Raw genomic sequence first — 12,336 nt, forward strand, 5'->3', positions numbered from 1 at the left:
AGGAATCCAGGTCTGTCAGAAAGTGCTGCTATGAGCAAAGGAAGGGGAGGATAAATATGCACTGATCAAAAATGAGCCTTTTACTGTTAGATAGAGAAGTACTGGGCATCTCTCTGCAAAGCATAACTGGTTATCTATCACCCAAACACCCCCAAGTCTTGTGGTGCTACAAGGAACCAGCAGCTTTGTAACTCATCTGTCATGGCACTTCTTAACCAGGTTTGATGTCCTCAGGTCACAGTGCCACACAGCTTCTATTTCAGACAGCCTGGGCTAATGAGGTGTGTCTTCCCTGGGACACTAGCATGAGCCTCGGGACTATCTGGAGTTAGTCACGTAGTGAGTCTAGAAGAATCCTCCGGGGTACCCCTCCTTCCTACGGCTGCGAAGTGCGGACATCATAAATGTCTCCAATATTTCAGCATATCTGGATCAAGCAGTTAAGCCCCAGCTAAGGTTCTTGGGCTGCGGCATCCCTCTCCCTGGTTGCCCTCCAGAGAGGGTCCTGTGTGTTTTGAGAAGTTATTTCTGTTTCTCTGGGAGAAGCTGCGAGCCCGGCCTTACTGATGGGCTCAGCTTTGCAGTGGCCAGAGCTGGAAACTCCTGGAGGATGTTGGGGACAAATCAGTTGTGAGCCTCCCCTTGTGGTAGCCCACCACAGCAGGCAAAAGCTTGTAAACGTTTTAAATTATTATAAATACCCTCACTAATGAGGTCAGCTTGTGTATTTAGTCTAAAATTATCGTTTGTGTCCTGAGAAAAAGGTTAGGACAGAGTAACTGGTGCAGGCAGAGCTAGGAGGAGCAGGCTGAGACTTTGTGGAGGCGGTTTCCTTTTGGAATAGCTGGGACAGAGTGTTCAGAGTTGGTGAAGGGGGGGACGTGGGGATGTTGTTTTCTTCCCTCACTTCCACAAATCACAGCTTGTAGTGAGCACAACCTGAGGGGACCCTTCAATAAGCCTCTCCTATAAGACTCCACATTTAAGTCCTACTTGCTCATTCCAGGGCTAGAACTGTGATCTTGCAGAAATAGGCACTTGGCAAGCCTAGCTTTAGCTCAGCTCATGGAGGTGCTTAAGCAAGCATGCTTCCAGCTCACACATGCTTAGAATACTTTTATGCCCTTTGAGAAAGCTCTGTAAGCATCTGTCTGGTAGCACAAACCACGTCTTAAGAGCTCAGCCTTGAACGTTGTGCTGACAGGCATGGTAAAAGGAAAAGCATTAGCTGTATGCTGGAGACAAAGAGGGACAGGTAAATACAAACTGGTCAGGAGCAGGCCAGCTTCTACCAGTGGGACACTTTGTTTATAGAGAAAACAAACAGGATTACAGCATTTCAGTTATTTTCTTGTTTGTACTGTGGCAGCCACAAGAAGGCTTGGTTATAGGCCAAGTTTCCAGTGTGCTATGTGTGATACAAACATGGGGTGGGGAAGAAATCCAGAGACCATAGAGCTTGAAAAGCAAAGTGTTCTAAAATGGAAAAAAAATTATCTCAAAGTTGGCAACATTTATGAAAGGAAATTTATTCTGGATCATCTTGGACTCCTGATCACCTTTTCTTAATTTTCCTCGCAGTACAACCTCCTGCCCCCAGTGGGGACATCTGTTCCATACTGCTGCATGGGATTAATAAGCAATAGCAATAAAACCCCAAACCCCACTCACCCTTTCTAATGCCAGTGCCCAGGCACAGAGTAAATGACCAAATTCCTCCGCAGTGAATTAGAAATTTCCACTTAGCTCTTGCCTATTCTGACTACCTCGATCACTTTTGTGTTGTTAGCATGCGTCCCTTTTTGCAAGAGCTTCTGAGCCAGTAATTCTCAATTATCTGTGTCTTTTTGTCTTCCTTTGCTTTGTATTTCTGCTCCTGTCAGGAAATTTTGCAAGCTCTTGCATCATCCCTTTTGCCTGTTCGCTGTCTCTGCTGCCTACCCCGGTGAGGCTGTGCTTGCGTGCGCTGTACGGCAGGACTAGCTCTGCTTCCGGCGCCCTCCACTCAGTTCCTGCCCTTTGTTGACTTTAATACCCAGAGCACGCTTCAGTAGAGGGCTGCAGAAGGATTTATAGACATGAATTACTTGCCACACAAGTACTGGCCATGCAGAGTATGTTTCTAGATGGTTGAGAACAGATCTAAAGCCAGTTTTGCTTAGCCCCAGCTAAACAGCACACCAGCAACGCAAAGGTGCTCGGCTGCTCCGTTCAATGCTTCTCTTTCTGAGCTGGTTTTAACTAGGCCGGACTGTTTACAGCATGGTAACAAAAGCAAAGCATACTTCAGTCTACAAACCACTTCCACCCATCTTAGTAACGTTATTCTGGAGGTGCAGTTTATTCCCTTCACTCCTGACCAGTGGTAACGGCCCTGGCAAAATTTCTGCGTGTTGTTCCAAAGTTGTAGAATAATTATTCCTTCATCAGGCTGAGCTGTTAAGTGAAATCACAGCTGTCTGCATTGATCTGCTTCATCTTTGCTGCTGCGGTGAATATGGGTAACCACTTGCTTTTCAGTTTTTGGGGTCTCTGATGGGATGAGCTCCTGCTGCCCTGGGACAAACTCCCAGCAGAGAGTGCAGGACAGAGCACTCAGTGCTCGAGCTGGGCAGGGCGACTTGCTTTGTCAGAACACGTGTTATTAAATTAGGAAGCTCCTTTGCAGAAAACTTCATGCTGTTCTTCACTCATATCTGCATGCAGGTTGAGATTAAATGTTCTGGCCAGAACTTGCCAGTTCTTCCTGCAGCTAGATGATGCTTAGTCATACGGATATTGTCTTAGTCATACATATATTTAGAACAAACAAAAAATGGGAAATACTGCTTCAATCAGGTGCAAAATTTTTATGAAAAATACCGCTCCCACTGTCATTAAGTAGCACGCTGACATGTACCCTTCCTATTTTCTTGCAAGCTGGGTTTTAATTCCTGAAGAAGTTGAGTCCCCTTGGCTTTGTCCTGTAGCAGTCCTTGGGAAGTGGCAAGTTGGTTCATGGTGTTTGGAATCAGTGTTTGGGGCAGTCTTCCTGGGAAGGGGCCTGGGGGTCTGGGCTGAGCTCTCTAGAAGGCAAGATTACTTGCTGGCTATTGGCAGTTCTCTCTTTCTATACATGTGCAAATAAAATAAATTACATAGAAAATAGACTGAAATACCACATTATCCCTGGCTCTGACACGCAAGTGTTGCTGCTGGACAGGGGTGTAGCGATGAACAGGGAGCAGCAGGGATATTTATAGTCCTCTCTGGCCAAGGGCTGCTGGGCTGCATCGTTGAGTTCTGCCTTGTCAGAGGCTTTTTGTACTTCACCCAAGAAACCAAGGACATGAGCAGAAAATACATCTGCCCGTGAGACCATGTTGTTGAGGTAGAAAATCCCCTCTGCCTGGCTGTGTGCTGCAGTCAGAACTCCATTCCCTCCATCCTGCGCCATGCCTGAGCAGAGGAACACTCACATCACCTCTGCTTTTGACCTCTGCCCGTCTAAAAGCTTTGAAGATGGTGCTGTAGTTCCACCACAGTGAGCATTCTGGGGTCCTGAAAAGGAAAACTGACACAGTCCTGCAGTGGCAGATGCCCACCAGAACTGCTGCATGTATCGTGTTCATAAATCAGGCGCCAGATGCAGTCTCAGAAAACTTTTATACAAGTTTTTAATAAAAAAAATTCAACAAAAATATATATATAATCAGGCATTTTATGCAATGCATACATTCTTTGTATCTGCAGGTACAGATAAATAACAGAAGGCAAAACCAAGTATTTTGCTTATCTTTGGCCATTAACCAATAATCACCCCCGAAGAGATATTACAGGGTTAAAGAATAACAAACTGAGTCTGTAAACTTCTCTCATTACAGACAAAGTATCAGGCAATAATACAGTAGTTCGATTTTTAGAAATGTTAAGGAACTATTTCTTTAATGCTGCCCAATACTGGAACTTAACCTGGTTTGCTGCTATGGAGCTTAAGGCCGCCTGGAGCTGACAGAGAGGCAACATTCCTGGGTTTACATCAGATATACTCCAGCCCTTACCTTAACCTACTTCCCTTCACCAGACCATGCTCTAAAAAGCCAAGCTCTACCTCTTCATGAACTAAACTAGCATGAATCCTTATCTGTGGATCAGTTTCCTGAACCCCAACCAATGTACATACATACAGAGCAGTTAAGCTTCCTTAAGTCAATATTTTTTCTAACTCAGTGTCCCAGAATAATAGCTATCCTTCCACTTTACAGCACAGATGCATCTGATGGCTCTACCAAAGCAATATATACATGATACACATTAAAAATCATGAAAGCAATTTTTAAAGGTACATTGAGAACATGTAGCAGCTTATGTCTATACATGTACATGTTTTCACAGTTATACTTTAGAAAATTGAGAACACCAGGAATACTTCTACTGTGTTTTCTATAAATATTAAAAATTTACCTGTCAGGCATTTTGACAAAATAGTCTTTAGGTTATTACTTTAAATAGCTCTTGAAAACCTGTAGAGTTTTAAGCTTAAAGGCTGTAAAGTTTGAGGATTCTTTAAAGTGTTTAGCCAGTTTCAGCAGCTGGGTCAGCTGCCAGTTTGATGACTTAATTTTTTTTAATTTTTTTTTTTAATTCAAATCTGGTAACAAAGGAACTCCACCACTTTTGATGGGATAGGCAAGTTCTTGACTTGGCTGGTGGGCATCACTCTTCGAATTGCCATGCGACATAAATGCTGGAGACTGGAAACTTGTCTTGGAGTTGCCCAGAAATACACACTGCCATCCTGCGTCCTGCACAAAAACAAAAAAAGCAAAATCCCCACCAGGATTATCTCACCTGAATGATTCCGACCTAGTACAAATTCTCACATACATTGCTAGTTAAGGGGAGTGTGCTTTGGGCTTCCTGGTGCTTAGTTGAAGCTGTTCCAGGCTTGTTTACACCAGATGCCAGTTGTTCTTTTAAGCTATAGCAGCACAATAAGCAACTTGATTATTTATGCAACAGAGCAGATCTCCCAACAGCTCTTAAGTATACCACCTGAAACACAACTGCCCTTGATTATCTAATGGTCTTTTTCCAATCCACATGTTGTGGGCCTGCCTTTTATTTATTCTCAAAGATAAGAAACAAGTTTATCAGCTTCTTGATTTTACTGCTATTTCAGGCATGTTTAAACAAATACTACCAGAACTAAAACCAGGTCAGAAGCATCAAGTTGCAAGTCACAACTGAAGGCTTTTAGAACACTTGGTCGGTGTCTTCAACCTTTTGTGTTACCTTAATATTTTAGGAAGGAGAAAAAAAGATATATACTTGCCCTGCAGCTAGAACACTGCCATCAGTAGAAAACGTACAGCAGAGCCCATTGTTCAGAGGTGCAACTTGCACAGGGTATTCTTCATCAATTCTCCAGAATCTTACCATTCTGAGAAGGGAAGAAAAAGAAGGAAGTTATCAGAGCAGACATTTCATTCTGCCCAGTATTTTCTCTGACACTGCACTAGAAACTAGTCTGAAGCAGAACTCTGGGAATTTTTATCAACATTTTAATATGCATACAAGGTGTTTCAGATTTGGCCTGAAATACCAGGACTTTTTCATTCCAGATATATACCTTGATCTGTACTTCTTCAACCATTTTAACTCTGCCAATTCAAGTAAGATTGCCTTCAACAGCAGAAAGCAATAACCTGAACTACAGATTTATACAATCTCTCCCTTGTGTCATATATACTAGGAAATCCCAACTATGCTTGTCTTAATTAAAAAAACTAAACCCCTCCTGTAGACAGTTTAATACCCTTGCTGTCATCTTGAGAAAGCATTCTTCATATTCTTACAGTACAGTTCTTCAAAATATTTGCGGTGTTAGCACAAGTTGAATACAAGATCACAGAATACTTCTCTTTTTACTTTGGAATCTACTACTATACAACAGACCTGCATTATTAACTTCATTTATAATTTTCCCTGTTTACAAGCCCTCTTTTTCTAATTTTCAGCCATTACACACTTAAGTTTTGCAGATCACCTACTCTCTACACAATCAATTATTTCTACATTCAGAATGAACATTAACATATACCAGACAACTCACCTACTTTTTTACCAAAACCATCAGAAGTAATCTCTCAGTTAAAAAAAAAAGCTGACTTAGTATTTAAAAGTTCATGTCATATGGGAAGAATTAGAGGAGTCTAACAAACCTTTCCTCATACTTACTTATCATCAGCAAGGCTTGCAATATGTAGTCCATCGTGACTAAAAGATACTGATCTGACCCATCGGTCATTTGCACCTCCAGCAAATATTGGAGTAGGAGGGGGAAACAGATGCCTGGGAGAGAGGGAGAGAGACACTGAGCCAACAGCACTGTGCTTAACTCTGGAAGTGTTTCCTTCAGCCATGATCTAGCAAAGCTGAGGAAGAAAAAAACAGACTGAACGTTTAACTGTGAAAGTAGGAGTGGAGATTGAACTACTCTATCTTCTGTTGTACTAAACACGTCAGATTTGCTGAAGATGCCTAAATTAGAATTTAAAGCACCGATATTTTAATGGGTACTTTCTCAGATAGAAGAATAATCTCCACTGCTCTGCCAGTTTAGCGTTTCCATTGGCCACTGCTAAGATTTTTCCCAAGTCTAATCAGCCCATTAATTTTCAGTAGCCATCTTCAATCTAGGAGAGTTTCCAGATTTGACTACTTTACTTACCCAAACTCCATGAGAATAACTCCAATATGTGGGTCCCAGACATAGACTCGAGTATCATAAGATGCAGTAGCCAGTAAAGCTCCATCAGGAGAAAACTCACAAGCTACAACATCATTGTGATGTCCTTCAAGTTTCCGTATCATGGAGTATTTATCCATATCCCAGAGAAAAACCTGCAATTAAATAAGCTAATGTTATAGCTCTGCTCAGAGATGCAGTGAAGCATTTACTTTTCTTTTTTTTAAGTATAGCTGCTAGTCTTATTTAGGATTATATTAAAATCAGGCATTATGAATTACTACAATTAAGAAATATGCTCAGTGTCATACTCAGATTAAAATCAAGTTTTTTAAAAATAATTAAAGCAGACATGCAAGTTCTAACTCAAGTTTGTTAAATGTTATAAACAAAATAAGCCAAAATATAAAGATAAAGGCAACACAATTTAACCATGTAGCTTACTGAAATTCATGTATTACAAAACTATTTTATTAAAATATGCAGAAATAAATAGGGTTAAACTCTACAGTCCCCTCTTTCAGTAACTACCAAAATTTTAAGAAATATACAGACAGAAGATATAAGGTTAACATATTGTTACTCCAGTGGCATCCCTTTGAGTTTAAGATCACTTGTTTACAATTGGCTTGGATCACCAACGTCAGCCTAGGAAGAGAAACAGATACTGCAAGCAAAAAGAATTTTCACAGCCAAAAGTTATGTCTTTGGCAAAACAACAGGGAAGTCTAACCACATTATTAGAAAGAATTTACACATTTTAAATCAAGTCAACAGTAAAAAAATGACATTAATATTACAATTTACCCAGCTAATTGCATATTGTATTATAAAAGCTGATAAAAGATGATAGTATTTGGGGATTTTACATGCAGTTGTACATTATATATAATCAAAATAAAGACTGTGCAGAATTACAATAGGAACAATCTGTGTACTGCAGCATGATTTTACAGAAAATGTAAGTCTTTAGCATAAGAAATTATGTACCTAAAAGAGCTCATTAGGGTCCTGGGTTCTTCCCCTGACTCAGTTTTACTGCACAGATTAAATATGGACATCTTGGATAAATTTACATGTTTGACCAAAGCAAACATAGCCTTAGTGCCTCACGTAATTCCTAAACCTGAACCATCTTACAATCAGTTATAAACGTGTGGACCAATTTCTCCAAGGAGACCCCAACATTCCATAAAACTGGAAACTAAGTTTTAGGAGTCAGCGCGTTTCACTGCTGTGAAAGTTATTAAAAAAAAAAAAAAGAAAGAAAGAAAGCAGAAAGTGGACATCAACCAGCACCTGCGTACGTACAGTACACCTTGCAGTCGAATGCAAGGTTACTTCGTCCTACGGTAAAGTTCGCCCCCAGCCTGGTAGCCAGAGATGCCACTCTCTGCCCAGCTAACACCACTGTGCTCCTGTGAGTGGTGCCAGCTTAACTCAATCACACCAATATTGCTGCCACCACCTGTGACAGGGAAAGCAAGAAGCTTATGGAAAACACACAGCCTGAAGATAGCAATGTATACATCCACATCTGCTCTATTTAAAGAAAAAACAAAACCCAGACCTCAGCTATTCTCTCCCAAATCTGCACTGATAATTTCAAGTACAATTTCAAGCATTTGAACAGTCATCCACACAACGCGGTAGCAATGACTGAACTGTGGTTTTACTCAGCATCACTCGGCTTCCTTAGACTACCTCCAGAGCCCTGTAACTAGACTGAATCCCCCTTTCTGCTTGATCCTAATTCAGTGCCAAGAAAAGCAGCTTATGGCATATGTGCTTTACCTGCACTGCTTTCAGTTCGCTAGCAGGGCATTAGAACAGGGATGAAAACAAAACCAGTATGCTGTTCTTCATTCTAGATCTTTTAGACACGAGTGCCATTTGTATTGAAAACATGTAGAAACATTTTTGTTCAGCGGGAGATACCATGACTGGCTCAGACTTTGAAAAGTCCTTTTCATTGAGCAGGAAATAGAAAGGATAAAATCAATAACAGAATAGTTGTATGCGTTAACCTAAGTATCTTTTAACACTGGAAGCTTTAGTCTTCTTTGGTTTTATACTATGAACACGTAGAACTATTTCTCAAAGAATGCTTATGGTTTCTTCAACTAAAAGCAGTGCAAGTTCAATTCATAAATCAGTGTCTCAATGCACCATTTGCCAGTTTAATTTCATGCACTTTTACATCATCATAAAACATTAGAAGTTCATGACACCGAGCACAAGCTTAATGTTACTTAGATTTAAAATGATTATGCACACAATTCAGCAGATTTAATGAACAAGAAACTCTGACACATACTGCCTTACTAGCTCCAACAGAACAGAGAATGGAAGAGTCTGGAGAGAATGCACAACCATATACCCAGTTCTGATGTCCTCTCAACACTTTCATCATATTTCCTAAAAAGAAAGACATTCCTGTAAGAATTGATTAAATATTACGAATTCAAATTGGAAAGTTTTTCCAAATTAGTTCTTCCCTTATAAAATTTTATACCACCCTTCCAAACAACATCCTGCAGTCATTCTACACAAATATAAAAATTCTGTCCTGCAGCCTCTAAATCCTTCAAGAAGGTCCCTTCATGAACTCTTTTAACTTAACCCAATTACAGCTTATCCTTTAGGCTAGGTGTAGATCAAAAATTTCAAGAGAGCATACAGAGTGAGCAGTTAATAGAACAAAATTAACTTTTTAAGAAATCCTGGCCTTACTGAGTTTATAGCAATAAAAGAGGCGAGTACATAGCTACTTCTCCTATGTATCACAGCAGATCAGTTTAAAATGCATACCATCATCTTTCAGGTCCCACACTCTCAGTGTTTTGTCTCTGGATGCAGACACTAAAATCAGGCTGCCATCTGGAGCAAAGGTTAAATCTCTAACAACTTCTGTATGGTCCATCAGGTTAAGGAGGAGTTTTCCTGTTCCACGAAAACACCACAATTTAAAATGAAAGACTGTACTTTTATTCAGAGCAAATAAAAGCCAGTAAATCTGCACACTAAAACTATATGCCTCAGAAATAGGGCAAGACTTGTCTTTTGATAGACATCTCTGTTCTAAGCTTAAATTTATGAGATAACAACAAATTACTCAACAGTCATTAATTTTTCTAATGCTGAGAAGTTCTCTCCCAACCTAGCAGCTGGGCTACCAGCAAAACTGAGATTCCCTAATCTCAGATTCAATCTCTTATCATCTGAATAATTATTTACTTTGGAAAAAAAAAAAAAGTCCTTATCAAAATAATCCTTCTCCATACTCAAGAACAGAGAGCAGCTTCATGTTTTGAAAGTTTTGTTTAAAAGCATATTAAAACGACAATCCAGCAGAAGATTTTAGAGTAAACAACCAACATACGCAAAGTCAATCACATACTTAACCATTAACAAGGCTTCATCATCACCTACATCTCCAAGTATGACCGGAGTCTGCTCCTTCCTCTAGCAGTATTAGAACATTTCTAGTTGCAGGAGTTCATGCCTTCTTTAGCTTACTTAACTTGTATTCAAGGTTCAGTTCCCAATTAAAACTGCGTAAGCAATTCACTCTGTGTATCAATGATGTCACTACTGCGTCAAGTGACAAGGGTGCCACCTTCCCCTCGCACACTCTCACCTGTATACACATCCCAGATCTTGATGCGCCCGTTGTTCAAGCCGGTTGCAAGCAGAAGCTGATCTTGCCCGAATTTGAACCGGTGCCATTCTATATTGACACAGCGGCTCTGCTTCTCGGGCACTGAAGACCCAAAAGCCAGACTCCAGACAATATCACCACAGTCTATTATATGTTCACAAGGCTTGTTTTTCTGACTGCTGTCACTGTTCTGCCTTGGAAGTCTTGTACTGGTAGCATTTGCAACATTCTTTGTGCCGTGCAACAAGCTGCAAAATAAAAAATACCAAAAAAAGAGCATAAAGTATCTTAAAAAATAAATAGAACAAAAAGGTCTTTAAGATGTAATGAAATCTGTGAGTTGCTGTCATGTGCATTTTATAGGCCAGTAATGCGTTTTTACTTTCAAATTATAAAAGCAGCTTTTTCTTATAACCGTCAAAAATTACTAACACCTCTTCTTACACAATATACTGCTTTTTTTACACATTTTTACCTCTGTAGAGAGCAATATATGACCTTAGCTCACTGTGAAAAACAACATTTTTAAAGTACAGCAAAATGAGTTACAAAAATTTCCAAGACTTGCTGCTAAATGAGCAAGAAGCTCCCCACAATTCACTTACATGTGTTAAATACTGGGAAGAGAGACTGAGGCCAGCATATGAAAACCAGCTAACCCGCCAACAGAAAGAGGGAAAAAAAAAAAAAAAAGGGGGAGGCGGGATTTGCTGGGAAGGGAAATGCAACCAGCTACAAAAATGCAACTGCTGGTTACTAACTTCATTAAAATGCAACCTGCAAGTGAAAATAAAATGTGTCTTCTGGAACTTAACTTGGATTCCAATAAAAATTGTAAGGAAAGAGGTTTGCCTTTAAGTAAATTCCTAAGAGGTAAAACCAAATAGCTCTCCGATAGGAAATTTAAGTCTGCCTGTGTCTTTAAATTTCCTTTTCATTCTAACTTCCTCTTATTTTAGAGCATGTGAACCAGTTAATAAATCACTCCTCCAGAGCCTCTGTGAGGTGGCAGTATTTCTCTCACTGGCCACAGAGGCAGAGATAAAACAGTAGTAGTTTAAATAATTAGTTTTTCCCAAAGACGTCAAAGCCTAAAGAGCCAACACATGCTTTTTAATCTATTAAAAGCTTTCTCCTATATTTAAATTCTTAAAAGTTTTTCAGGTGAATTAAAAGCCATAAGGTTTCCTCTTACAAGTTATTAAGGCACTGAGACCAGGGGACCAGCTTCACTATGCGATGTCCTTGCGACCAAGCAAAGTAAGATCCATCGGGAGCAAATGCAACAGTCCAGTTTTCACGCCCACACTTCTTGTCAAAAGGAGAAGTTGGGGCTAAGAGTTCTCCTACAGTGCGTGATCGTGCTAAGAAGAAAACAAAGAGGAAATTTTTTTTTTTTAAAAAAGCGAGTATATTTTAAAGTGTTACAAGGGAACCAGGCAGTACGTTAATGATTTTGCTTTTATTTCATGACGTTTAAAGTCACTGTGGAACCAACCAAAAGCTCAAGGCCCAGCTGCAAGAGACCGAGTTACTAAAGAGAAACAGCTTAGTGTTAAAACGTCCCGGTCGACATGTAAGCAGCATCACATCTCGACTTCAGAAGCTGAAGTCAAATAAATTAAAAATTTACTGAACTCAGCCATTACTTCAATTATTTTAAGTGCAGCTCTAGAGCCTGCAGACCTATGCTCCAGCTTCACCTAATGCTTCAGCGTTTTGCAAGTAAGATGCCCGGTAACGATTTCCCTTCCTTCAATTAAAAAAAAAAAGAAAAATCAACAACCACAGGAAACAAGCCACGGCCGTGCGGTGGGCTCAGCGGATTATCCCCGGATCCACAGCCCCGCGGGATGCCCCCCCCGTTCCACGCAGCCCCGGCTACCGATGTCGCCCCCCCCGCTGCTACAAGTACCGGGAGCCGGCCGGGGCCGGGCCACACCGG

At 40.4% G+C, this 12,336-nt stretch overlaps 2 protein-coding genes across 2 annotated transcripts in view; one reads left to right on the forward strand and one right to left on the reverse strand.

Moving 5' to 3' along the window:
- Positions 1-12,336, forward strand: part of NF1 (neurofibromin 1) — a 153,564-nt gene that overhangs the window by 27,589 nt on the left and 113,639 nt on the right. The gene's annotated exons all lie outside the window — the stretch shown is intronic.
- On the reverse strand, positions 3,639-12,037 carry WSB1 (WD repeat and SOCS box containing 1). The gene is made up of 9 exons (XM_026861801.1): positions 12,025-12,037; positions 11,587-11,755; positions 10,371-10,639; positions 9,542-9,673; positions 9,048-9,148; positions 6,713-6,885; positions 6,220-6,333; positions 5,315-5,422; positions 3,639-4,784 (listed from the first exon to the last, which is right to left on the reverse strand). Exons 1-9 carry the CDS (start codon positions 12,035-12,037, stop codon positions 4,625-4,627), a joined length of 1,239 nt encoding a protein of 412 aa, XP_026717602.1. The 3' UTR covers positions 3,639-4,624.

Source organism: Athene cunicularia (assembly GCF_003259725.1).
Source record: "Athene cunicularia isolate RWA chromosome 19 unlocalized genomic scaffold, athCun1 chr19_part1, whole genome shotgun sequence".
Taxonomy (NCBI): Eukaryota; Metazoa; Chordata; class Aves; order Strigiformes; family Strigidae; genus Athene; species Athene cunicularia.

What these genes read in the sequence shown, in the direction of transcription:
- WSB1 (XM_026861801.1), bottom strand. An exon ending in GATCTGGGATGTGTATACAG is followed by an intron (nt 9,674 to 10,370) that starts GTGAGAGTGTGC and finishes TTCGTGGAACAG; the next exon opens with GAAAACTCCTCCTTAACCTG. An exon ending in GGCAGTGTTCTAGCTGCAGG is followed by an intron (nt 4,785 to 5,314) that starts GCAAGTATATAT and finishes GTTTTTGTGCAG; the next exon opens with GACGCAGGATGGCAGTGTGT.